The 26,094-nt window shown below is 32.9% G+C and overlaps 2 protein-coding genes across 4 annotated transcripts; both read right to left on the bottom strand.

Moving 5' to 3' along the window:
* LOC148620228 (uncharacterized) lies at positions 1–5,836 on the bottom strand. The gene is given in 4 exon segments (XM_088580930.1): positions 1–1,702; positions 1,705–1,996; positions 2,469–2,574; positions 5,411–5,836. Coding segments are annotated over 4 exon segments (1,338 nt in total). The 5' UTR covers positions 5,438–5,836; the 3' UTR covers positions 1–789.
* Positions 5,837–7,787: 1,951 nt separating this feature from the next.
* Positions 7,788–25,332, bottom strand: LOC148620227 (uncharacterized). Of its 3 annotated transcripts, none has more exons than XM_088580927.1 (6): positions 24,908–25,332; positions 21,100–21,252; positions 17,972–18,104; positions 14,553–14,834; positions 11,272–11,464; positions 7,788–9,627 (listed from the first exon to the last, which is right to left on the bottom strand). In XM_088580927.1, exons 1-5 carry the CDS (start codon positions 25,258–25,260, stop codon positions 11,282–11,284), a joined length of 1,104 nt encoding a protein of 367 aa, XP_088437053.1. In that variant the 5' UTR covers positions 25,261–25,332; the 3' UTR covers positions 7,788–9,627; positions 11,272–11,281. The 3 variants fall into 3 exon arrangements, with proteins under 3 accessions (XP_088437053.1, XP_088437054.1, XP_088437055.1); XM_088580928.1 differs by having other exon boundaries at positions 7,788–10,423; positions 24,908–25,322; XM_088580929.1 differs by lacking the exon at positions 21,100–21,252 and having other exon boundaries at positions 24,908–25,322.
* Between the last annotated feature and the right edge of the window lie 762 nt (positions 25,333–26,094).

Raw genomic sequence — 26,094 nt, 5'->3', positions numbered from 1 at the left:
TGGAGAGAAAAAAATAGTATATTATAAGTTTCACAACATGTAACAACTATAATATAATTTAACAATTCCAATATCAGCATGATAAGGTTCATGTACAAGTTCATTCCAATAACAATATTAAGTAATTGTGCATTGTAAACAAATCAAATTCAATGCTATCATACAAATGTATATATTAATCCTCTAGTAAATATAAAATCTATATCAACTGTAGTACCTTAAACTATCAAGGAATCAAACAACATTGTAAACATTAGGGTTATCAATATATTCAATGAAACATGATAGTATATATAATAAATTTAAATTATAACAAATAACACGATTTCAATTATTAACAGGAAAAGTTATCACAGATGTTGAAATTGTATCACAGATTTTGCTTTTATCACAATTCAATCTTATGTGCAAGATGGGCTAATGTATTCATCAAACCAACTGTCCAAAAATCTTCCCTTTTCAAGCAGTAGCCGAAGATTAGACAAATGTGTGCTGAGGAAAATCATGTTGAGTTGTACACAAATCAAAAGTTGCAAGCATGTCCACTCTACAAGAGCCTTTGAGGTTTAATAACACATGTCATACATACATGTACATGTAAAAAAAGTTTTAATTCATGATTATCTTAGTGCCAAATTATTACTGTTATTTTCAAGCAATAAATAGAATAAAAAATTGCTATTTTTAGATTGCTTAAGATATGAAAATAAGTATTTTGATCAATTGATAAATTAAATCTAAATAATCTTGTACATTTACAAAACATGGTTATTGAATTTAAGAAAGATATTATTGTTCCATATCTTCTGGTGGCAAAATCAGTGGTTGACTGAGGTCCCGGTGGTTAAGAATGGAGAAGCACCGAAGACATACATTCCTTGCAAGGGCAGGTTTTGTGCTACATCTGTTATGCACCCACCGATCACACATATCACAATGAAACCAGTCAATGTGTTTGTCCTTCCGAATGGACTTAGGTGGCTCGGCATTGCCACAGGTGTTGCACAAAACCTCACCAGCTGGATCAATGAAATCAGAGATATCGTCTAGGTCATCGTCATTTTCTAAGTCATCGCCCTCCCCCTCTGAAACACAGTAAGGAATAGTCCTCTGGCTGTCATCAGTGTCAGAATCGTCCGTAACAGTAAAAGCCACGCGTGGCACGTCCTCATCTCTGAGTCCATCCATCTGCCAGAGCTTTTCCTCATACTCCCTTATCACGTGACTCTCATATCTGTCCCAGGTCTGACCATCAAAATGGGACTTGGCCTCCTTGAAAAGCTTTATACAATCTGATTTTTTGCAGGTAGTATTTCTACTAGCTACAAAGCCTTTCAAGTTAGACCAAACCATTTCGATTGGATTGAGCTCACAATGATAAGGAGGTAATCTTAAAACCTCATGGCCATGAGCTGATGCAATGCCGTCAATCACATACTTTGGACGAGGCTTGTTTTGACTTACAAGATCACTTAACTCAGCCTTGTTCATTTTCTTATCGTAACGGACATTGTTCTTTTCCAGCCATGCCGAGATGTCTGACTTTTTGGCACTTTTTGTTGGCACCCTAAATTCAGGATCCAAGTGGCTGTGATACGGAGCATTGTCCATTACGACCACAGACTGAGGGGGCAATCTTGGGAGGAGGGTGTCTTTGAACCACTCTGTAAAGTGCTCCTTATTCATCTCGTCATGATAATATAAAATTACCGGAAACCCAGTTGTTTCACTGTTCTTGCCACAGTAGATACTGAAACAACAATATCTTTCTCTTTCAAGGCTTGCTGTAGTGCGGGCATGGTCACAGCATGTGACTTCTGGTGCATCTCGTAAACTGTTCTCCTCACCACACCTTTGTCAAAATCATCCAACTTCTGCCTGTCAGGAACAGGTTTTTGGGCAGTGGCCAGATGAATAGACTTCACCACATCTTGCACAGGGTCGCTCCTCGTCTCATTCTTCTTAAGCCATGCAATAATGGTATTCTTATGAATTCCTGAAAAAGAAGAACATTTTACCTTCCTGACTGGTAAATACTATGAATATGTTAATGTATACCTAGCTAAGGAAATGTTTCTGGGAAAAAAAGTAGTCACTTCCAGGTTTGGACTCCCGAAGATAATTTTTCAACCAATTTAATTTCTTCTGTATTTGTTCACTTTTTTGCTGAATTCCTTGATCAACTCAAGTGACAGCTTTCTTCTTATATTTGGTGCTCAATGTTATCATTCATAGAGAAGTGAATAGTGCTTACGAGTTCCTTGTAATTAAAACCCATAATTTTAATTATCTCTCGTTGCAGTCAGGGTGATTTCTTTTATACCCCATAACTATATTTGCAGGGGGTATAATAACTTAAATATTCCTTGCTAGATCGAGGCAATATTGTACTATATAAACATTAATTTCCAACTATGTATGAATCACATAAACTTTCTAAATTTGAAATTGACCTGTGTCGTTATTACCTGTTGCTCTAGAAATACGACTAACAGGGCTTTTAATACACCATGCTCTTTTTAATCTTTCTTCCATTTGAAAAAACTTCAACATATTTTTCACAATATCCAAAACCTGAAAAATATAATTTACGTTAGTTTAAATAACGATTTGCTCCATAAAATACCTGAGTACAGTATTGCACTTCAAAAAAAACTTCTTTCTATATTAAAAAAAATATAAATACATTGTACATGTACATGTACTTCATTTTTGTAGGGATTGAAATGCTTTGCAGGGCACAGCTTGACACAACCACAAAGTTCAAACATTGAATAATTAAGTCAAGTATGAATTCTATATATTCAGGCTTAATATAATTCATAAAAATTGGGTAACCCATCTCAAAATCTAGCAGGTATAGGCGACTGTGCAATTGCAATTTTTTATCCCTTAAGGTACATATTTGACCAGATTCAAAATGACACCTTTCAACCCCATATTCTAAAACTGTTTCATGAGACAGAATACATGAAATCAATCCTTAAGAGAAATACCAATTTATATTTGATTTAACATGTTTTTTCATGTCCATTTGTAAAAAAAAATGTTATTAATGTTTTTATTTCATACATGTATATGTTGTAACTGGGTCATAACCATATTTCTTTTGTGACTGTTGCCAATAAAGTATTTGTATTTAATGGGGGTGGGGCTAGGAACAGATTTCAAAGAAAAAGTCAGGATTGAAGTAGCAAGAAAAACAACAGGCTCCCAGGAGCATCAATTGCTCACCTGACCAAATTTTTGCCTGTCCAACCCTTCTGTTCTTTTTTTAGTAATTATGTGAATGTTTTTTAACAATCAAAAATTCAAATAGTAATTTTGTTTAGGATACCCTAAAAAACAAAAATACAAACTTTTTTTGAATTCTGTATTGTATCTTTTAAGGAAAAGATTTTTCAAAAAAAAATATAAAACAACAGCAAAAATGTCTAAAAAAAGTCAATAACTCCAATACGGGTCAACATATTTTCACCAAGATTTTATAACAGATAGTTACCAAAAAAAGTAGAAAAAGTTTTCAAAGTCCACTCCTCCCATAAATTTCAAATTGTTGTTCCCTTAGTGGTGTAGCATCTTCTCTGGCCTTTTATTCCCAATATAGGTCAATTCACCACCCCTATAGGACATGATATAGTAATTAAAGAATAATAATTATAAATCCTGGCCTTCCCTTGGCTTTTCAAAAAGGTATGAATAAGAAGTACATTTTATACATCTTAGTTTATAAAAGAGGGCAGTAAGGATAAAATTTGAAATGAAAAAGCAGAATTTAAGTTTGCAAGAAATAAGGAGGTAGTATCTATCATTGTCTTACTATATCTTGTATATATGTTTGTATTCATATTTTTTAGAGCAAGACATATAGTTTTCTACAAAAAAAAAAGACAAGATAGAAAATTCGATCTTGGCCAAATTTGAATTGAATTGTTACTACATGTATGTGGATAAATCAAACTGCACTATGTGAAACCTCTCTTCAAGGATTTATATGGGTTTCTTTGATTAAAATATGAAATGATTGTTTCTATATTCACCACATAGAGTAAAGATTGAAATGTTCATTATAGACCCACAGTTTGAGGTTTTTATTATGTATGTTACACATGTATAATGAAGATATTTGGTGGTGAAATTTGACTGTTAGTGAGAAATTCAAACATGTTTATGACGTTGCAAGAAATTTATATTTAGACTTTTGTATTTCTGTGGATTGTTGCTTTACAAATTAACCATGGTTGATCAAGAAAAATGGTGTATGTTGGCTGACCTGGGGTGGGAGTCGAGTGATTTTCACCATTTTTAGTTAACATGACTTTTCTAGTATAAGGGGTCTGACATTTAAGAATTAGAATTAAAATTGAAACTAGGTACAGTTTATATTAATATCCATTGGAAATTTTATTATGCAAAGAAGAAACATAAAATGAGTGGCTACACTCTATCATTACGGGAGTATGTAAAGTTATAATAACTAATATAAGAACTCATATTCCAAACAAAAAGAAAGTGCCTGGCTCAATATTTGACATGAGCAGCATTTATGATATAGGGCATGCTTATCAGATTCTCTTTTAAACCTATGCTTGCTCTTAATTTATTATCTATCTGATGATTGGACAAAACATAAAGGTTAGTTATTAGAATGATATTTGCAAGCTAAGATTCAATCACTGCATAGCATTATGAGTTACAGGTATGTATCAATACTTACTTAATGGGTTATGGGGTGATCATTTGCTTCTGAGGGCGCTTGCGAATTTTGTGGACACAGAATATTTATTCTTGAAATTTTGCAGGTCATTTTCTGCCATATTGTGCAATGAATTATTTAATACCTTTTCTGTATATGAACTAACTTGACTGAGGTCATAAAATATATTTATTTTCAGCATAGGAGGTTTTAGGCCAGAATATTTATTTCCATCTAAGGGCCATAATTTTCATTTCCAAAAACTGCACCCCCCCCCAACTCAGAATAAAATAAAAAACTGCACCCCCCCCCAACTCAGAATAAAATAGTTTTCTCCTTACTGTACTAGAAGTTGTACTTTATAGATTTAGTGACATGATACATACATGATAATGAAATATCATTTTCAGGCTATACAATGTGTTGTAACTTGTTTGAAAAGATTTCATACAGGTCTGTCTTTTAAAATATGACAAGTTCTGCAATGTGTGTACTTGTATTGTCAATATTTAACAGTCTTATTTAAAAAGGGGGGAATTTGCATATTGATTTGATATTAATGCCTGTGATTCTTAAGACCAAGTTGTCTGATAAGGCTCTCTGTTTTGATTCATTGACATGGTTTTGATTTGTGCTTGATTTGGAAACGCTGTATTGCCAGTCACTCTGTTACCGGAATATCATCAATATTGTATTAATTTGGAGATTCTCTACCTCAAAATTTCTCCTCCTATTAACCATTTTCTCACACTATGATATTCTTCTCAGTTTGGATAATAAAAACTGGAGTTCGTCTGCTTGATCAACTTCTCGGCATTGTACGTTGTTTGCGTAGACTAAATCCGAAATTTCCGAACTAACGCCGAAATGTATTCTGGGTTCTTCGGTTTTTGGACAAACCATTTAAACGTAAACAACATCTCCTAGCAATCCGATCACTGTAAACATGGCCGACTTTTTACAATGTAAATATTGGCACCGAAAATTAAAATCGGACATGAATTTAACGATTCAATGTTTAGGGAGAAGCCGTTTGGCTAAACGAATGAGCAAGTCATTTGAGACAATTTAAACGACGGTAGGTGTCAATAAAGTCGTTGAAAATATTTTTATTCAAATTTTAACCGTATGTTATTTATGTGACGCCGAGTATAGAAGCATTAATGTTTTAGGCTGGAAATGTTATTCCACGGACTATGGCAATGTCAAGATAAAAAGTAGGGATCAGATATGATGAGCATACTTTGGTTACGATATGGCCGTGTGAAGAGTAGGCTTCGAATCAGGTGTGATTTTAATGAATCATTTAAGGTAAGGAAATGTTATTTGAAGTAGTTCGGTCATTATAGGCATCACATATAATGAACATATTCGATAGGACGGAGTAATCAAAGAAACCAAGGTTATTGCGGTAATCAAAAAAATGTTATCCAGGGACAAAGACCAGACATGGAAAACAGGCATACACAACAAATAACATAAAGAACCTAAAACCATACAAATGAGCAACTCGGACTCCACTAAAAACTGGGAGCATGGACCAGGCGCACCGGTAGGGTAAGCGTCCTCTGCTTTTCTAGAAAGTGATATTGCCATGTCAGGGGAACGGTTTGCATCGGATAGAAAGAACATGTATGATTTGGGTGAAAAAGTTCAACTAGCATAGCCATTTTTATAGTACGGTTTGTGTCACATGTGATGAGCATGTATGTTTTGGGTAGGAAAATTGCTGTTTCAAGTCGTAAGGTCATACTAAGTATGTAGCAGCAATCAGATGTGATAAGCATGTATGATTTAGGTAGGAAAGTGCTATTTTACGTAGTATGATCATATTTAGGGTACATTTCAAATCAGGTGTGATGAGCCTGTTCGATTCTACTAAGAATGTGTTATTTCAAGTTTTATGACCATGTTCAGAATGCAGTCCGAATCATATGTGATTGGCATGGAGAATTTGAGTACAAAAATGGTGTTTCACACTGTATTGCAATCTTTGGAACTAAAGAATGGCTATTTCGGAGGGAACAGTTCGCATGAATGATTTTGGGAAGGTAAGTGATATTTCATGTACTTCGGCCATTTTAAGTTATTAGCATGCATGATTTTGGTAGGGACGTGATAATATAAATAGTTTGGCCATGTCAAGCGTACAATAAGCATCAGATGTGTTAAGCATGCATTTTTGGGTTGTAATTTTCTGTCATAAGGCAACGTAGAGTACAGTCCACATCAAATATTTTGGCTGGAAGTATTATTTCGAATTCACGGACTATGGCAATATTAAGAGTCCAGTTGGAATCAAATGTGTTAAGCATACATTGGTTAGGAATTGCGATTTCAAATAATATTTCCATTGCCGTAAAGAGTAGACTTCAAATCAAGTGCGATGAAATTGAATCATTCTATATAAGAAAGTGCTATTTGAAGTAGTTAGCCATAATAGGTATCACATATAATGAACATGTAAATTTTATTTGTGGAAAGTGCTATTTTTAGTAGCATGGCCATGTCAGAGGTACGGTTTGCATCAGATGAGAAAGGCATGCATGTTTTGGGAAGATAAAGATCATTCAAGAAGTATGGCCATGTTTATACTACGGTTTTGCGTCAGATGTATGTTTTGGGTAGAAAATTATATTTTAAGTCGAAAGGTCATATAAAAGATACAGCATATGTGGTGAGCTTGTATGACTTAGGTTGAAAAGTGCTATTTCTAGTAGTATGGTCATATTTAGGGTAAATCAAATCAGATATGATGAGCATGCACGGTTATGGTAAGAATGTGTTATGATCATGTTAAGAGTTCAGTCCGCAAGTTATTGAACGGACATCACGAAAATACCTGTTTCTATCCTATTTGGCCCTTAAGTCCTAAACGATTCAAGTGCTAATCCTCAAAATCAATACTTGACTTCCTTTTGTGTCATAGCGCCTTGAGGTATAATTTTGTGGACATCTATACACTTGAACTCCAGTCATTGAATGAATGTGGAGGTGTCTCTGAACGAAGCAAACGATGATAGCATGATAGCATTATAAGACCGCATAAAAAGTTTTCGCCAATACAACCAATATATAATTCCAAAAACCCTTTTATTTCCAAATTTATTCAAATACATCTTAATACATTACATTTAATAATTCATACATTATAATGACAGAAGATAATGATGACTACATACATAAATCTAATTAAAGCATCTTGTACAAAAGTGTCAATGCAACTTGCGTGTATAATTAATTCATTGATAATAATATATAAATAACTCATTTTTTCATATGTAAAAGTATAAAAAAATATCTACGTAAATTTTGGAATTTCCCAATTAATTGGAAAATTAAAAACAAAACTAAATGTCACAGACGTCAATATTGAAGGGTGTAAAAAAGTGAATTACCAAAATAAAAGTCTAAAAGACTTACTTTAATTTATGATATTATATTCAAAGAAGATAAAAATATAAACCAGTTGTGTAAAACATATATGATAATTGCCTGTTCAAACGCCAATAACAATTATTTACTAGACACACACGCTAAATGCGAAAAAAAACAGTACCAATATAGAAAACCAGATCCAATATAGCCTGGCTTGATAAAAAAACAATACGTTCCAGCTTGTTAAAATTTTTCACATCTGGTAACTTCAACAAAATCTTATTGTTTCATCAGTTTGGAAAAATGTCCCATTCCCGACAATCAGACACTCTATTCCTTGAAGTTACATTGTCAAACAACAAACTACATAATTATCAAGTATGAAATCATTACACTGCTTAGTAACCAAGAATAAGGGATGAATGATTGTGGTACTCAAAAAGCTGACTTTTCAGAAGTAGGCAAAAGATTAGTTGCACCTTTTAAGAAATGTATATCTGGCAGTCCAACAGCTAATCAAAGGTAAAAAAAAAAAACATCTTTTGATTTCCAGCTTTTAATTTTAAGCTGAGATCAAGCCAATATGAGATCAAAATAAGACAATAAGAGTTTACAATAAGGCTATTATATACCAAATGAAAGCTTAGTATGTGGGGTTTGATATCAAATTTACTGACAATGAATAAGAATGCATTATTGTTTTAATGCATCAAGTGTAGCACTTTGTAATACAATTTAAAAGAAATTCATTCACTCCTAGTCAAGTTAGTGTCTGAACATCAGGAAAATGCATGTATCTGTCCCCACCCTTTGGCCCCTAATTTCTGGAAAGTTAAGTCTGTCTTTACCCCAAAATCAATCCAAGTCTGGCCAGTGTAGTATGGAATATTGCGGAACAATATTATAGACATTCCTGTGCTTTAATTGGAATTACATAGCTAACGTCTATGAAATTCTTGTTTTAGGCCCAAGCTTTTGAGCCCTAATTCTAAAACCATTGGGGCCTAATTTAATACTTTCAATTTTGTAGAAATTACCAAATAGTACCCAAATTATCAAACTGGTCTCAAGTGTCTATGGCAGATAATGACATAGACAACAATGCCATCCCAAAAAGGTATTTAAAAAAAATACAACAAAGGTAAAGAAAATAGATTTAAAAGTGATTAATATAATAAAATAAGTTTCCACAATTTACACAGATATACAAACATTACAAAGTATGAGTCTTAAATAACACAGAAATTCATCTGCGATTTTTAATAATGAAATAATGAACAAGAGTCTCAAATTGTTTGAATTGCCCCTTGGCAAACCATGCATGTCCTATTAACTAAATAAGTAAAGGTATCATGCTTTTGTTTAACAAAAAATGCTGAAAAATAGCATATATTAATGGATGTTATGTTCAAAAGAGTACTTCAGGCCCTGGAAAATGTTGGACATGCCTTCCAAGTGTTTTGAGTACCTCTGGAAAAAAATTTAGCAGAGGGTCTCCCTAAGCCCTGTTATTCCACTGGGTCTAAAAGGGTATTAGCCCAGTATACAATTTGCTGAAAAAGAACATAAAATGAAGGTTAATCATGGCTATTCAACATTTTCCTAATCACCATTCATATCAGGAGACTATATTTAGTATATAAACCAATTATCGCTGAAATCGAAGCAAATATAAAAATAGTGGGAAAATGGTCACTGAAACCAATCTTTCCTCATCACCATGAAAATACCTTGTTTCCTAGTGAAACAAAAAATCATTGAAATCTGAGAAACTTGTGAAAGTGGTTACAATATAAAAATGGTTGCATAAAGAATAATTTCAACACTGCCAGTCAATTCAGAATATCAAGTTTATCTAATGAGTAGCTTTCATTTAAATATTCTTCTATAGTTGAGAAAAAAGGCAAAAGAAGCATTTTGACCCCTATTTTCGATTTTTAATAATGACAGCTTTGTTTTTTGACTGATGAAAAATTATAAATTATCAGTTTCTGCAGGAAGCCTTAAATAAATTATGCCAACCTTTATTAAATTTTGTTGAAAGAGTAATCAAGGGAACCAAGGTTATAGCGGTAATCAAAAGATTGTAATACAGGAACAAAGACCATACAAGGAAAACAGACATACACAACAAAGAACATAAAGTAACTGAAATCATACAAACAAAGTAACAAATTCAAATAAGCAACTCGGACTCCACTAAAAACTGGGAGCATGGACCAGATGCATCAGTATGGTAAGCTTTCTCTGTTTTTCTAGAAACACCAGCCGAGTTACTCATAAAAAGTCAAGTCTGGGATAGACAACGAGGAAAAGTTGAAATTGGTTTCAGAGAAACAGGCAGGTGAGCTGAAAAAGACAAGTTTCGTTATCTTGAAAATTATAGACAAATTACTTGTTTTTAATGTTGTGTTTAGGTTTAAAAAACCATAATTCAATTATATCATTTTTTTAAAGTAATGTAGTCTCTCAGTGTAACTGTTATAGGAAAACAGAACAAAATGTAATCAAACAAAATTCTGTCCCTGATTTCTTCCTGTACTGTATAGGTTTTTTTTCGGTATGAACTTATCACTAAGCTCTTTAATTCAGTAACACAACTTCTTTACACCAAAACAATGCTCAATAATAAATTCAACAGTACATGATTTCAGCCTACCCTGTTTTAAAACACGAATTTCCACTTCAAACTTGACTTTTTAGTCACTTTTTATTGCCTTCAACTTAATCTAACTATATCATACTGAAAGGAAGGCAATAGATACACAAAACGTGTAGGTGCATACAGTAGATTAGAAACCCACTTCTAAACTATGCCATGTTAGCTAATGGAATCTTTGAATTTAAAAAAAGCTTTTATACGAAATATTAAAAGCAGATGTGTATTTCTAGTCCCCATTTGATTTTTCATTTTTTTTTTAACCAACCAACCTATTTTCATCAAGTAAAAAATCCGTAAACCAACATATTAAAAAAACTATGACCTGAACTTGAATGTGGCTAGTTAATTATGAAGTCTATGCATTTAATTCTACAACAGTGGGGTTAATTTCAAATTTTCTACTAACACAGCTTTATACTTTGGCAGTCAATTCTTGTATAAAATTGTTGGAACTTCGGGGAACATAATTAGCTTGGAACTTGGAAAGGGTTTTCATTTACTTGAACATACCAGTAAAGTGAATCAGAAAAACTACCTTAATGCTATTAAGTCAATTCAACATTGTTCAATCTCATTAAATCTGCTATTAATAATCTGCGTTCACTTTCGATGAGAATATCTTTAGGTTGTGAGTAGTGAATAGTAGCTTTATCATCAGGGTGTAGATCTTCATTCCTTTTCAGTTTCTGATAATGTTTCCATGTCATCTCTAACACAGTAAAAAACACCTACAAAAGTAATATAAAAGGTTCATATAGTGAACGACACAAAACAGTAACTATGGGCAAAAGTAACGTCTTCACAGAACTAGGGACTCTAGAGAGCTTGAATTGCTCACCTGGTCAAAAATAGTCTTCACAGCTTTCTAAAGCTAGACTCTTGACCTTACCCCACTTTTGCCAAAAGAATCAGTTAATACAGAGCATCTTAATTATCCACCCAGTTTTCATGTTATAAAATAATATCTGATTGTAATTTTTTTACTCTTCACGGGCAATAACTCCAACATTGAGCAACAGATCTTTATGGGCCAATACCTCATTTATTCTTCAAAGGATATTTCTAAAAAATTTGGCATAGGATAATCCCATCATGCTGAACATTTTTACTCCCTGCTAAATTTAGCTAAGATAAAAAATTCCCATGCTCAGATTGTTAAAAATGTTGTTCTACATAACATTCAAGCATAGTTATGTTTAAATCCATTCAACAGTTTCAGAGGAAAAGATTTAAAAAGTTAAAAATGTTAAATTGGAAAAAAAGTCCATTTCAGGACCCACAACTCATTCATTCTTCAATAGATCTTTCAAAAATTTTGGCATAGGTCCATCCCATCATGCTTAACAATATTACCCCCTACCAGATTTTAGCTAAACATTACTGTATTTAAGTGTTTAGAGGAGTCCGAGTTGCTCATTTACTTTTGTTACTTTGTATGTATGATTTTAGTTACTTTATGTCTGTTTTCCATGTCTGGTCTTTGTCCCTGGATTACATTCTTTTGATTACCGCTATAACCTTGGTTCCCTTGATTACTCTTGCATAATTCTGCAATTTGACCCCTATGGTCTATTTATCTGTAAAAGTGGCCATATTTTTTGCCAGATCAAAAATTCCCACAAAAGAATTGTAAAAAATACCCTAAGAAACATTCAACAGTTTTGTTAAGAGCTGTTGGATAGTTTCAGACGAGACAATATTTGAAAAAATAAGTAAACAGACAATGACGGACACATGGTGATTGCAATAGCTCATACGGCCTTTTGGCCAGGTAAAAAGATGCAAACCTGCATTGATTCGCCACTCATCTAACAGTATTAAGGTCATTAACTTCTTTGCTTTTGGGTCTTTTTTAATGTAACGATCAAAGGAGAACTAGTTTTCAGCTTGCATTACTTTCTTTCATATTCTTATATAGTATGATGGTGTGTTTTTTTCTTTCTTTGAATTAATACCACTACAGGCGTAACAAGTGTTGTGGCAGGACTGGAGACCCTCCTTGACAGCTGTGAGTATAGAAGTTAAAAGTTTTGAAAGAGGTTTGGTGGCACATTTTGCAGATGCAGCTATGTAACGTTGTGGCTACAATTCAGGAGCTTTTTTCAAATTTTCAACATCAAACTGTTATTATCTGCATTCGTAAGGAAGGGTAAGATAGAAAATTCATGAAAAAATGGAGACCAATTAGTCTGATGAACACTGATATGAAAATAGCATCACCTGTCATTTCCTTTTGAATAAAACAGGTTCTTTCTTCCATTATTAGTGATCCTCAAAAAGGGTTTATGAAAAATAGATTAATTGGAGAGAATACCAGATTACTTTATGACCTGATGCATTTTTTTTTAAGAAAATAATGAATGAGGTCTATTATTACTTATTGATTTTGAGAAGGCTTTTGATTCAATTGAATGGGATTTCATTAAAAAAGCACTACAAAGTTTTAATTTTGGTGAATCTCTGTTACTCAGGGTTGATATTTTATATAAAGGGGCAAAAATTTGTGTGATAAATAATGGACACTTATCAAATTTCTTTGAATTAGAAAGAGGTTGTCGTCAAGGTGACCTTCTCTCTCCTTACTTGTTTATAATTGGAGTCGAACTGTTAGCTATGAGGCTTAAATTAACATCTGGTATAAAATAAGTACATGTGCCTGACAGTAAACACAAAGTAATGTAAAGTAAGCCAATATACAAATTCCCATACACAGACTGTTTAACATTCCCCAAGGAACATTCAAGCATTGTGCTAAAAAGACAGCATACTATTATCTAGAAGGTTTACACTTTATGGTTATAAGCTCCCAAGTGAAGGTCTATGATTATTCAGCCAGTCTACTGACTGTCTAAATAAGCACAGACGGTTACGGCAGCTTACAATATTTTGCGTACAACTTTGCCTAACTATGTTATGGGAAAATGAATCAATCTTTGTATCAAACTATATTTCTTGAAGTTATTTTAGAAATCTTTCAGTGGTTACTAGGTAAAATAGTCTATTTTTGTCATGGCGTCCAGGTCGAATATACACACTGGACTGTTTTTTTTTTTTTTCTGGCTTTTTTTTGGCCAGTGGGGTGATTGAACTAATCAGGTCAAATTGTTTAAAAGTGCACACTTAGGCTGCATTGTTTCATTGATAGAGCTGTATTAAGTCTCAACGTCGTTCTACAACTATTGTTTTTAATGATGGATGGATTTTCCTTTTATGGTCATTTGCATATAGTTCATTCAAATATTTTCATTAACAGTGGATGGATTTTCATTCATTTGCATACTGCTGCTTGGGTTCTTTGGACAAAAGGTTTTATCCAATATCAAGTGGTCAACACAGCCCAAAATTGTACAAATCTTGTTGACCTTCACTTATGACATCATTTGTATTATTAAATACTCATTTAAACACATGTTCAAATCTAGGTTACTTCTTTTCATGATTTAATATGCATGAAGTTGCACACATTGTCATACTAAGGATACCCCCACTTGTACTAAAAGCTGAAATTGGATAGCACCAAAATTACTTACAACATATGCCCGGTCTATATAAAGCAACATACTAAATCAAAAACTACTCCAGCTACAGGGAAATAAGATAACTTTGACAAAATCTGAATGACCAGACAAATGGAAAGATGGACAAGGCAAAAAGCATTAAAACTAGAGATGAAATATTTTCCTTCAGTAGAAGTATATAAATCTTTTAAGAAAATGGGTAAAAGATAAATGGACAGATAAGATGATTGCAGTATAGCCACCAATCATTGAGTGGAGGTATAGAATTAAAAAAAAAAAGATGTTTCATACTACTTACACTTGTCCCATCAACAATCATGCCAAGAATATTAAGATTTTTTCCTCCTTCATATTTTCCTTCCTCATCTTTCCGATATTTATCATGTAGATCTAAAAGAAGCTCTCCAGCATGTTGCCCAAGGACTCTGTCATGAAGTTGTAATTCTATGGCTTCCTCTTCAATGATTTTAGACATGGAATCATGGTCTCCAGTATCTGAGGAAGATATTCTAGGACTTCCTTTAAATTTCTTTCTTGGTGGTCCCATTGGCTCTGGACTATAACAGGAGTCTGGTTTTACCTAGAATTAAACATAATAAAAGAACAACATTTCATGTCAACTGTCCGAACTTGTCAATTTAAAAGTAGTATCTGTAGTAGGTTGTCATAAAAAAAAAAAAAATTGTAGGCCTTTTCATTTCATCATTCTTTCTGTCATGGTTTTCCTAACACTCTGATAAATGTATGCTTACAACCACAATTTCTTGGAAAGGACCATAACTTAAGTAAAATTTCAGTGATATTATAAGCAAAAAAAAAGTTGAAAAAGGGCAATAACTCATTGGCTTTACAGATTAAAATGAAAATTAGACCACAGATACATGTAGATCACATGCTGAACACTTTTACCTAGTCAGAATTGGCTAAACCTAATGGTTATGGAGATGCAAGTATATTCGAACTACTGTCTAACCCATATATTCTACTTTCAATAATGGCAGTAATGTGTTTCGACAAATCGAAAATCCCCATAAATTTCTATGCAGGATACCCCAAGAAATATTTATGTCAAGTTTGGTTCCAGTTGGTCAAGTAGTGTCAGAGGAGAATATTTTTTTAAAGAAATACCATAAAAAATAGCCAAAAAAAAATATCGGAAAAGGGCAATAACTCCAACATGGCTTAAAAGATTAAAATGAAAATTTGACCATAGATACATGTAGATCTCATCATGCTGAACACTACCCTTTGCCAGAACTTGGCTAAACCTACCAGTTTTAAAGATATATGCAAAAAACTACTATCCAACCCCTATGTTCTATTTTTAATAACAGCAGTCATGTTTTTCATCAGATCAAAAATCATCCAAATCAGAAGCGCAGAAATTGGGAGTAAGAAAATAAAAGAAAAGAATAATAATAATCAAAATAAATACAAGGTTTTTTCCAATGAAATGGTAAAGACTTCCATAAACAAATAAAAGGTCAATTGTTCAAGAACAAGTAAAAGGTCTTTCCCAACCAACGCTAATCCTAATAAATAATGTGTCCTGAAACACATAACATATGGCCCACAGTCATTTTGGCAAAGGGGATAGCTCCTGATGTATATAGATGTTATGACTTATCTCATGTGAATATTTTTAAATTGTAAGGTTTATGACAATTATTTACATTACAAAATAAGAAACATAAATGAAGTAGGAATGTTAATAGAGCATTTGGCTTTGTGTACTTATAATGGTTTAAGATATTTTTACAAAATTAGATTTTCTGCTCTCAAACAGATAACTCTTGATTGACAAATGATCCCATTTCAGTGGGTGAATTTCTAAGTTCTATCTCAGATTGCAAAATCTTGTCTTGATGCAATTTAATCAGAAGCAGGGGTCCCCGCCTCATTTGTTAGTAGTGATTGTTTTTTACTAAATCAAATGTGTCTGTAAGACACTAATGATGCCCCCGCTCGCTAGATTTGCCAAATTAGGAACATGTTTTTTTTTGTATGAAGACATGGTTTGCAGATTCAGAAATCCTCCCAAGACTTGTGTTACTCATGGTCTGGGGATCAGAAATTCCTAAATATATGCATATCTACATACTGTATCCTAGCCACATAGTGTCATGAAATTCTGTTTGGCAGTGTCAGACTAGTTACTATGAGAAAAAGAGGACCAATGGATGTATTAATGGACACAAAAAATGTTAATACCCCCATAACAAATCTCTAACTTTGTTGCATGGGATTATTTCTGACAAAAACAAAGTCTAACTATCACCCAGTTCCAAAATATTTCATGAAAATCAAGATCCTATGACCTTGCACACCATCATTACGTAAAGAAACATCCTGCAAAAAATATTTTTGATGACGAGATAGCCATACAATCCATATAGCCCTATTTCTGTTAAAATTGACTAAGTCTAACTTTCACCAATTTCTCTAATATTTCACGAAAAATCAAGATCCTATGACCCTGCACACCATCATTATGTGTAGAAACATCCTGCAAAAATATTTTAGATGTAGCTCAAAATCTACAGAAAGAGATAGCCTGACATGCCATATAGCCCTATTTTTGACGAAAATAAGTAAGTCTAACTTTCACCAATTTCCTTAATATTTCATGAAAAATCAAAATCCTTTGACCCTGTACACCTTTATCATGTGTAGAAATGTACTGCAAAATATTTTAGATGTAGTTCAAAAACTGTACGAGGAGAAAGCCAGACAAGCCATAAAGCCCTGTTTCTGAGTAAAATGACTAAGTGTAACTATCACCAATTTCCATACTATTTCATGAAAATCAAAATTAAGAATACAAACAACACAGAGAAGTGGGTGTGGGATTAATTCTCATGTTTGGTCCCTCTCCATACCCAATGGATGACATTGTGGTTTTTATCTTCACCATTGGTAGAAGTGGTATGGAATAGAACACTTTATAATTGAAATATGGACTGCAGGTTTGCTGTATGTGGCTTCTTGATTGGAATATGTTTATGCTTGTGGAACGGTCCGTTTATACTTGAATACCAAATTGATATTGCAATTCTCACCATAGATACATGTAGATCTCATCATGTTTGCATCATATTGTGATCTCAATTCTGACAATTTGAAAATTGTGATTGTGTCACATTAGATCATATCTTCTGGTACTTGTAACCAAGTGTATCTACTCGCAAATTTCCCCAAAAAAAGTAATTCTATAAAAAGTTTCAAGATCACTTATAATTTAACAACGATGGCAATTTGCAATTAATTGCACAATAGTAAGAACCTAGCATTAATTAAATTCTGAAACTTTTATATTGGGGTACATGTATTTACAAAAGGAATTCATAAATGGCGATAATTTTTAGATTATTTTCGTCACTTAAAATTTAAGTGTATAAAAAAATTCCATACAAAAAGTATTTCATATAAATTTAGAAATTACCACCCAACAGTTAGACATCATGGAGCACCCACTTACAGAATTCAAAATTCAAATGCTACCATCATTCATGTAAACATTTGTTTAAAAGCTGAGACCACTATTTTTTACAAGGCAGAAAAGAGGATTCAAGAGTCAGTGATTGACACTGACAGAAGTTCAGTAGTCCTCTGCCACCCTAATATAATGAAGTTACAGATGTGGACAACATTGAAAGTGCAGAATCATTTTAAGGTCTCCCTCTACTTCTAAAAGGCAAAGTTCAATATCTTTTTTACCTCGACTACAGATATCATGGTCTCAGAATAGGTATCATCAAGTCCACTTTTGAAGAGTCGTAGATCTGGTATTGATGTGACTTTTATTCCTCTTAAATTTTCCCAAACCACCTGGTGTGCATCATTGCAATATCTGAAACAAGAGGCTGCAAGGAGCCTGAATCGCTCACCTGGTTGAATTTTGCCTTTCAAGGGCAATAAATTTAACAAGTAGTTATCCAACAATTTGGATTCAAAAAGACTCTGATAGGACTTATCATAAAGATCATTTCCACAATTGAAAGTTTCTTTCTTTCTATCATTGTTTTGAAGACATTGGCTGAAAACTGTTAAAAAAAAAAAGTAACATCATTTTTTTCCCTTTCAAGGACAAAAACTCAAACAAAGATTCAAGGAGTCGTCTGACAACTGTTATCCCTGAAGACCTTGGTAGTCCTAACAATAAGGATCATTTCATCTACTTGAAGAATTTGGCTAAACCTAACAGTTTTGGAGATATATGTGAAAAACTACTGTCTGACCCCAATGTTCTATTTTTAGTAATGGCGGCAATTTTTTTTCCACGGATCAAAAATCTCCAAATCAATTCTATGCAAGATACCCCAAGTAACTTTCATACCAATTTTCATTCCAATTGGTCAAGTAGTGAAGGAGAGTCTGAGGAGAAGATTTTTGAAAATTGTAAACAACAAAGACGATGACAATGGACCCCAAGTGATAGCAATAGCTCACATGGCCCTCGACCAGGTGAGCTTATAAAAGCACAGGCTATTGACAGTTTGTAAGGTTATCTAAAATAAGATCATAATATCCTTTGCTTATGCCACATAGAAACAAGCAGTTTCCATGAGTATGTCTGTTTTCCATGTCGGGTCTTTGTCCCTGGATTACATTCTTTTGATTACTGCTATAACCTTGGTTCCCTTGATTACTCTTTAAAGGTGAAAACTGCAAAAAACTTAATCTTTTGCCTTTCAATGGTGACAACTCTAACAAGGGGTTGTCCCTGAAGTTTTGTCCCCATAAACTTGTTTTTCAACAGATAAAAAATCACCATAAAATTTCTAAGCACAATACCCCAAGAAACTTTCATACCAAGTTTGGTTCTAATTGGTCCCATTATATTAGAATTTGAATATGATTTTTGAAAGTAATAAAATCAAAAATAGCAATGTCTAAAAGGCCACATACAATGTAGCTTTACATATTTACACGAAAATTTTATTATAGACAGTTTAACCGTCAGAATTTGGCTTAACCTAACAAGTTTTACGATACATGGGAAACAATCCTGTCTGACCACAATGTTCTATTTTCTGTAATGGCTGTCATGTTTTTCGACTAAATAAAAATCCCTACATCTGTTACAGGAAAAATTAATACCTAAAGAAACATCCATACCAAGTTTGGTTCTAAACTGATGTTGTGGTGTCAGAGGAGAAGTTTTAAATATTGTTTACAACAACAACAGATAATAACTGGTGCAAATTGATACCATACCAGTAGCTTACATGGCCCTTAGGTCCAGGTTGAGCTGAACATGTGACAAAAATTTGTATGTTTTAATATGGAAATTAATTAAGTTATTTTAAACATATAGGAAAAAGACCAAAAAATACAAGCTATTAGTAAACTAACAACAGGCTACTTACAGTAGTTGGGAATTTTGTTGAGAAAAGAATGTATTACAGAATGACAGACATGAGTAAAATAATGTATTTAAAAGCTGGAGAAAAATTGTGATATAAACTGCAAGACTTTGCTAGGACTTATCATAAGGATCATTCCATCAAATAATTTTCCAGATACTGGCTGGAAACTGCAAAAAAAACAACATAATTTTTTGGCCTTTCAAGGGCAATAACCCTTACATGGAGTCATCTAACAACCTTGATCTTTAGAGACTTCTGTAGGCCTTATAATAAGAATCATTTTAACAAATGAAATTTTCCTTCTATCTATCGTAGTTTTCAATATATTGCCTAAAAACTGTAAAACTAAGTTATTTTTCACCTCTCAAGGGCAAAAACTTCTACATGGAGTCCTCTGACAACTCTGATCCCTGAAGACTTTTGTAGGCCTTGTAATAAGGATCACTTCAGCAACTGAAAGATATTTTTTGGAGATATGTGCAAAAAACTACTTTCTGACCCATATGTTTTATTTTTAGAAATGACTGCTATGTTTTTTAACCGATCAAAAATCCAAACGATCATATAGTATAGGATACCATAAAAAAAACAAAAATACCAAATATTAATTCTGTACAGTAGTTTCTCATGAGAAGATTTTTGAAAGTAATAACATCAAACAGCACAATGTCCAAAAATGGCAATAACTCCAACATGGGTCAACAGATTTCACCAAAATTTGACCACAGATAGATCTTATCATGCTAAATACTTCAACCTAATGTCAGAATTTGGCTTAAAGCACACTTTTGGAGACATATGCAAAAATGATCAAAAATCAAAACAATCATTTTGTTTAGGATAACCTAAAAAAAAAAAAACAACTTCTATTGAATACTGTAAGGTAGTTTCTGAAAAGAGATTTTTTAAGGTAATAACAGCAAAAAAAGCAAAAATCATACAAAAATCATAACCATTTACAGTTTTTTGACACATTTTTTATAGGTGAACAGTAACCGGTCGGCTGGAATTGAGAGATTGTTTTTACTTGAATTATGTATCTAAAACTGAAAAACCGGCCAATGTACAGTTTTAGGAGATGGACGATCTATTGAAGACAAAACACATAGGTTTTAAGGTATATCCGCTGGGACTTTTGACAACGGCCGGTTTGAAGAGAAGACAGGTTTTCTGGTTTGAAGTAGTTTCTCTGTATATGCAAAAATCTGCCATCTGATCCCTATGCTCTATTTTTAGTAATGGCACCCATGTTTTTAAACAAATCAAAAATCAAAACAGTCATTTTGTGCAGATACTTGTAGGAACAACCATTTTTAGTTTCATCCAAATCCTTTTAGTAATTTCAGAGGAGAAAATGTTTTAAGAAATTGTTAACGATGACAACGACTGATGCCAAGTGACGGCAAAAGCCCACATGGCTTATGGTCCCGTGAGCTAAAAAGGTTGGGGACAACCATTTCCATAACCAATACCTACTGAACATCTAAACAGCATAAGTCAGCAAATTTTCCTATGAAACCAGAGATTAATCCTTCAAATGGGTGTGTCTTCTTTTTATAGCCCCTCAAATTCTTGAAAAGAATTCGAAGTCCCCTAATAAATGCTTTCAGTTTCATAACTGACCATGACCTAAAACAAACATAAAAAAGCAGCTGAACAGTAAAAAGAAGCTCATGTAACACCTACATGTACCCCTACCATAAAACAATGTTTATCTTAAATAAGACCTGGGGTCAATTACATGCAAGGTAATTAATTTCAACTCAATTATCTGTCAAACTCTTCAATTAAATTACAATTACAATTAAACAAAATGTGTAAGGTAACTAATTGAATAACAATTACTTTGGTAATGTAATTCTACTTTTCAATTACTGTGCATTAAACGTGACTAGAGCATACCCTTAAATCAATTTGACATATTTCGATCTATTTTGAAAGTCTGTTAATGGTTTCTTAATTTTTTTACCTTTCTCATCTTGTATTAAAAAAATATCCACGAAAAGTTCTCTATGTTTCTTCTGAGACTTCTGTAGGCCTTATCACAAAAAAATTCCCTAAAACTAATCATTTTGGAGATACAACTGATTAACTCATGTCTAACCCGAATGTTCTATTTTTAGTAATAGATGCCATGTATGTTTTTTTTTTTTTTTTTAAGGATCAAAAGTCAACACATCAGATCTATGCAGAGTACCAAAAAGAACATTCATATCAAGTTTGGTTCTAACTGGACAAGTTGAATCAGAAGAGAAGATTTATTGAAGAAATAACATTAAAAACAGCAAAAAAAAGTTGAAAAAGGGCAATAACTCAAACATGACTGAACAGATCCAAACAAAAGTTTTATCACAGATGCAGTGAAATCTGTCCAAACTTTAAATTTCAATTATATTGTCCAATGATAAAACAAGTTATGGCTGTCGGAAAAAAGCTGATTTAGAAATTCGAGAAATTTTGAGACTTTTTTATGCCATGGCAACTGACAACATATTGTATCACTTATATTTGCACTTTACCAGATTTCAAGTACAGTGAAACCTTGTTCAGTAGAAGTCAAAGGGACCATGTAAAAATGTTGGAGTTACTCGAGATTCAAGTAATCCGAGGTAAAGGATAAACCAGAAATATTAGTAGTATGGTCAATGATTGTTTTGCATTTACTTCATTTGTTGAGCTTGTACATTAACATATGCTTCACTTTACACGGTACTTCATAATGTCTTGCGTTTCGTATCAATGTTTGTTTTGTATGTTGTATATCTTGTTGAAATACTCAATGGCTCGGAGTGTTTTAGTGATACTTCCTTTTTATTTTTTCTACATCAAAAACATCTTTGTTCATAACATGCTGCTATGTTTGACCCACAGTCAGGAGTATCATAAAACTATGTACTCTAAATTATCACAATAAAATTTCAAATTTAATAGCGAAAATGAATGTAATCGTTGAAATACACTTACTATCGTCTGTTTGATGTTTCATTAAATAGTCAGATACAATTACAATTCCCCTGTTGTTGTTTTTTTTTTAATTATCCAAATATCAAAATATCTGATATCACTATTAGTGTGAACTCTGACATGTAATTAATAAAATTAATTTCTTTTCAATACATGCACAATTTCAAATTAATTAAATAAACAAATCAAACCATAAAATGTGTCAACAAATTATTAAATTTTAAAAGCCACGCTAATTGTTCTTAAAACACATTTCGATCATGGTTTATAAAAAAGCTATCAGTTTTCTGATTATTTAGTTGACTTCAAGACATTTTTACAAGTTTTGAATTCCACTCAACCTTACATTTTGGAGATAAATGAAAAAAACCTACTGTCTCACCCCAAAAACTATGTTACTAAACAGCCATGTTTTTTGCAAAATCCCTACATCACGTCAGATATAGTAATTCGGACCTTTGGTGACAGGATGAACCGGACCAAAACAAAAATGGACCATTACAAAATCGGACTAGAAATAAAAAAAAAAATTGTTTGCGTGTTCTACTGACATACCTGTATGTTTATATATGTAGATATATATATATACATGTATCTATATCTTTTAAATAAAGAGTGAAATAAAAGTCATTGGCTAAATGGAAATTTGTGGCTAAAATAAAAAAAAAATCATCAATAAGAAAATTTTAAAAAAATTTTATACAACTTAAAGAAGTTAATTACTTATTCGAAGAAAAAACATTACTGCAATCATGAAGATAAAGTATGAGGTCAGAAAATCAAACCCAGGTGAGCACACGCCAACCATTATCAATTATCGTTATTGAACAGGGCTGCACACATTATGATAATCTTGTTAATTATTCCAATTACCTAATTTAGTTGAATTAACGAGCTCAATAAACATAATGATCTGCTGCAAATGGTTTTAAATTACTCAAAATTGTGATAGATGTTTATTAGAAAAAAAAACACTTTCCATTAAAGTATCAATATGTTTCTTAAGTCCTAGCCAATTATCAAGCGCAACGTATAGAAAAAAAATTGAGAAAAGATGGAATTAGATGGAAAGAATATAACAATCTTTGATCTTGGCAATTTCACATAATCATCATAGTATTTTTCCATCTGATTCAACCCATATATCCGAAGAAGCCAACCCCAGACTGTGGTTTATTTAACCTGTCAGTAATCCAGACAACCAGGACAGTACAGACCTGAATGCCATATACACAATTACCAACACCTCAGCATCAACACCATGCAGATAGTATCACTGCAGACACAACAACATATAGTCAATCCTTATTCAAACTAACAAATTATGAGTGTACAAAAAAAAAAAAACACAAAAAAAAAAAAAAAAACAAGAGGCTCCCAGGAGCCTGAATCGCTCACCTAGTTGAATTTTGCCATTCAAGGGCAATAAATTAAACAAGAAGTTGTCAAACAAATATCATTTCAGCAAATGAAATAAAAAATAGCAAATAAACTTCGAAAAAGGAGTAATAACTCCAACATGGCTGAACAAATTAAAATGAAAATTTGACCACAAATAGATCTCATAATGCTGAACACTTTAACTCCATGTCAGAATTTGGCTAAACCTAACCGTTTTGGAGATATATGTGAAAAACTATGTCTGACCTTATGCTCTTTTTTTAGTAACGGCTGCCATGCTTTTCAAGAGAGCAAAAATCCCCACATCAGTTCTATGCAGGATACCCCAAGGAACATTCATTCCAAGTTTGGTTCCTTATTGGTCAAGTGGTTTCAGAGGAGAAGATTTTTTAAAGAAATACATTAAAAATAGCAAAAAATGTTTAAAAAGGGCAATAACTCCATTATGGCGCAATAGATTAAAATGAAAATTTGGCCGCAGATAGATCTCATCATAGCAGTCAGAATTTGGCTAAACCTAACCATTTTGGAGATATATGCAAAAAAACTACTCTCTGACCCCTATGTTCTACTTTTAGTAACGGCTGCCATGTTTTTCGACTGATCAAAAATCCCCACATCAGTTCTATGCAGGATACCCCTAGGAACATTCATAGCAAGTTTGGTTCGAATTGGTCAAATAGTTTCAGAGGAGAAGAGTTTTGAAAAATTGTTAACAACGACAGACGACGACACTGGACGCCAAGTGATGGCAATAGCTCACATAGCCTTTGGCCAGGTGAGCAAAAAGTTGGTCCGATTTTGTCATGGTCTGCTTCGGTTATGGTCCGTTTTTGTTTTGGTCCCATTCATCATGCATTCGGACCATTCATTATGAACTATTTCGAATGTATGAAAAGTAACACTGAGTGCTACTTACTTTTGTTTGGCTTGTAACAACTCAATATTTGTTGAACACTCAATAATTGCTTTCTCTGCATAACCGCTATTATGGTAAAATTGACTTAAAGACAAATTGAAAGTCAAGTACTTGTTTACAAAATCAACATATTCTTTTTGTTCTTCAGTTAGTTCTTCAATAGATCCACTCAATTTGAGGTCTTTCGGTTCTGGAATGTATCTTTTAGCATAAATGATGCCAAGAATGTTTTCAGCATGTTTTCTTTTCCACTTCGACACACTGTCCGGTAATAAAGATTTCGATCGAACGCCGTAAACTCTTTTTCGCTTGGAACTGGAGCCCGACGACGTTCCGTGAGAACTGCTATCCATAACCCTTCGAATAGTTGGAGAATAATTATAAGCGAGTGTAAGCGAGTCCTCATGCCGGAAGCTGGACAACTTGGGTATGGTCTAAAATGTGTAACCTGTACCCGTACCCGTATCAACTTTACCCAAACCCAAATACTATTTGTCAATTTCTTCATTATTACATGATATTTCCAACGGAAATTTGGTACATATCTACAAAATGATATGATGGTTAGGCTAGATTTAATGATCTTTTAAATGTTTGTCGAAAAAAAAGATTTTATTTTATTTTCTCTTTTTTGAAGAGCTATAAAATGTGTAACCCGAAATTCCTGTACCCAAAATCAAAGTCCGGTATTTTTGTTATCTGTACAATATTAATGCATATTTGACATAAGAACATTACGATACTATCAAAATTTTTATTGACGATAAATCAAAATCGCACCAGGCTATGTTTATGAGACTTTTTTTTCATCGTACCAATCCTTTGCTGTGATTGGCGCTTCAAATTTAATCACTTCATTTTTAAAACACTATCAATTCTTTCAAAACTGTATCAAAAGTCTTCAAGTGCAGTTTTAACCTCTTAATGATTTTTGAAAACCGTAAAATTTGGATAGGAAAGTCAGAAATAGCCAATAATCAATTTGGTACGGCAACTTCCGGTTACACATTTTAGACCTTTTGACTTCAGAAAACCGATCAAACAAAGATTAGAAAAATATACATCATTTTCTTGATTAGACATAAATTGATATGAACTTTTCCACATTTCATGTAATTTTCAGTTCTTAACATACCGTGAAATTGAATATTTTATCAAAACATTATTTGGGTCAGGGGAAAACTTGA

This window comes from Perna viridis, chromosome 4, assembly GCF_037379345.1.
Source record: "Perna viridis isolate PV_CMFRI_1.1 ecotype Kerala chromosome 4, ASM3737934v1, whole genome shotgun sequence".
Lineage (NCBI taxonomy): Eukaryota > Metazoa > Mollusca > Bivalvia > Mytilida > Mytilidae > Perna > Perna viridis.
Note: the sequence above shows the minus strand (reverse complement) of the source record. Positions and strands in the feature narration are given on the sequence as shown.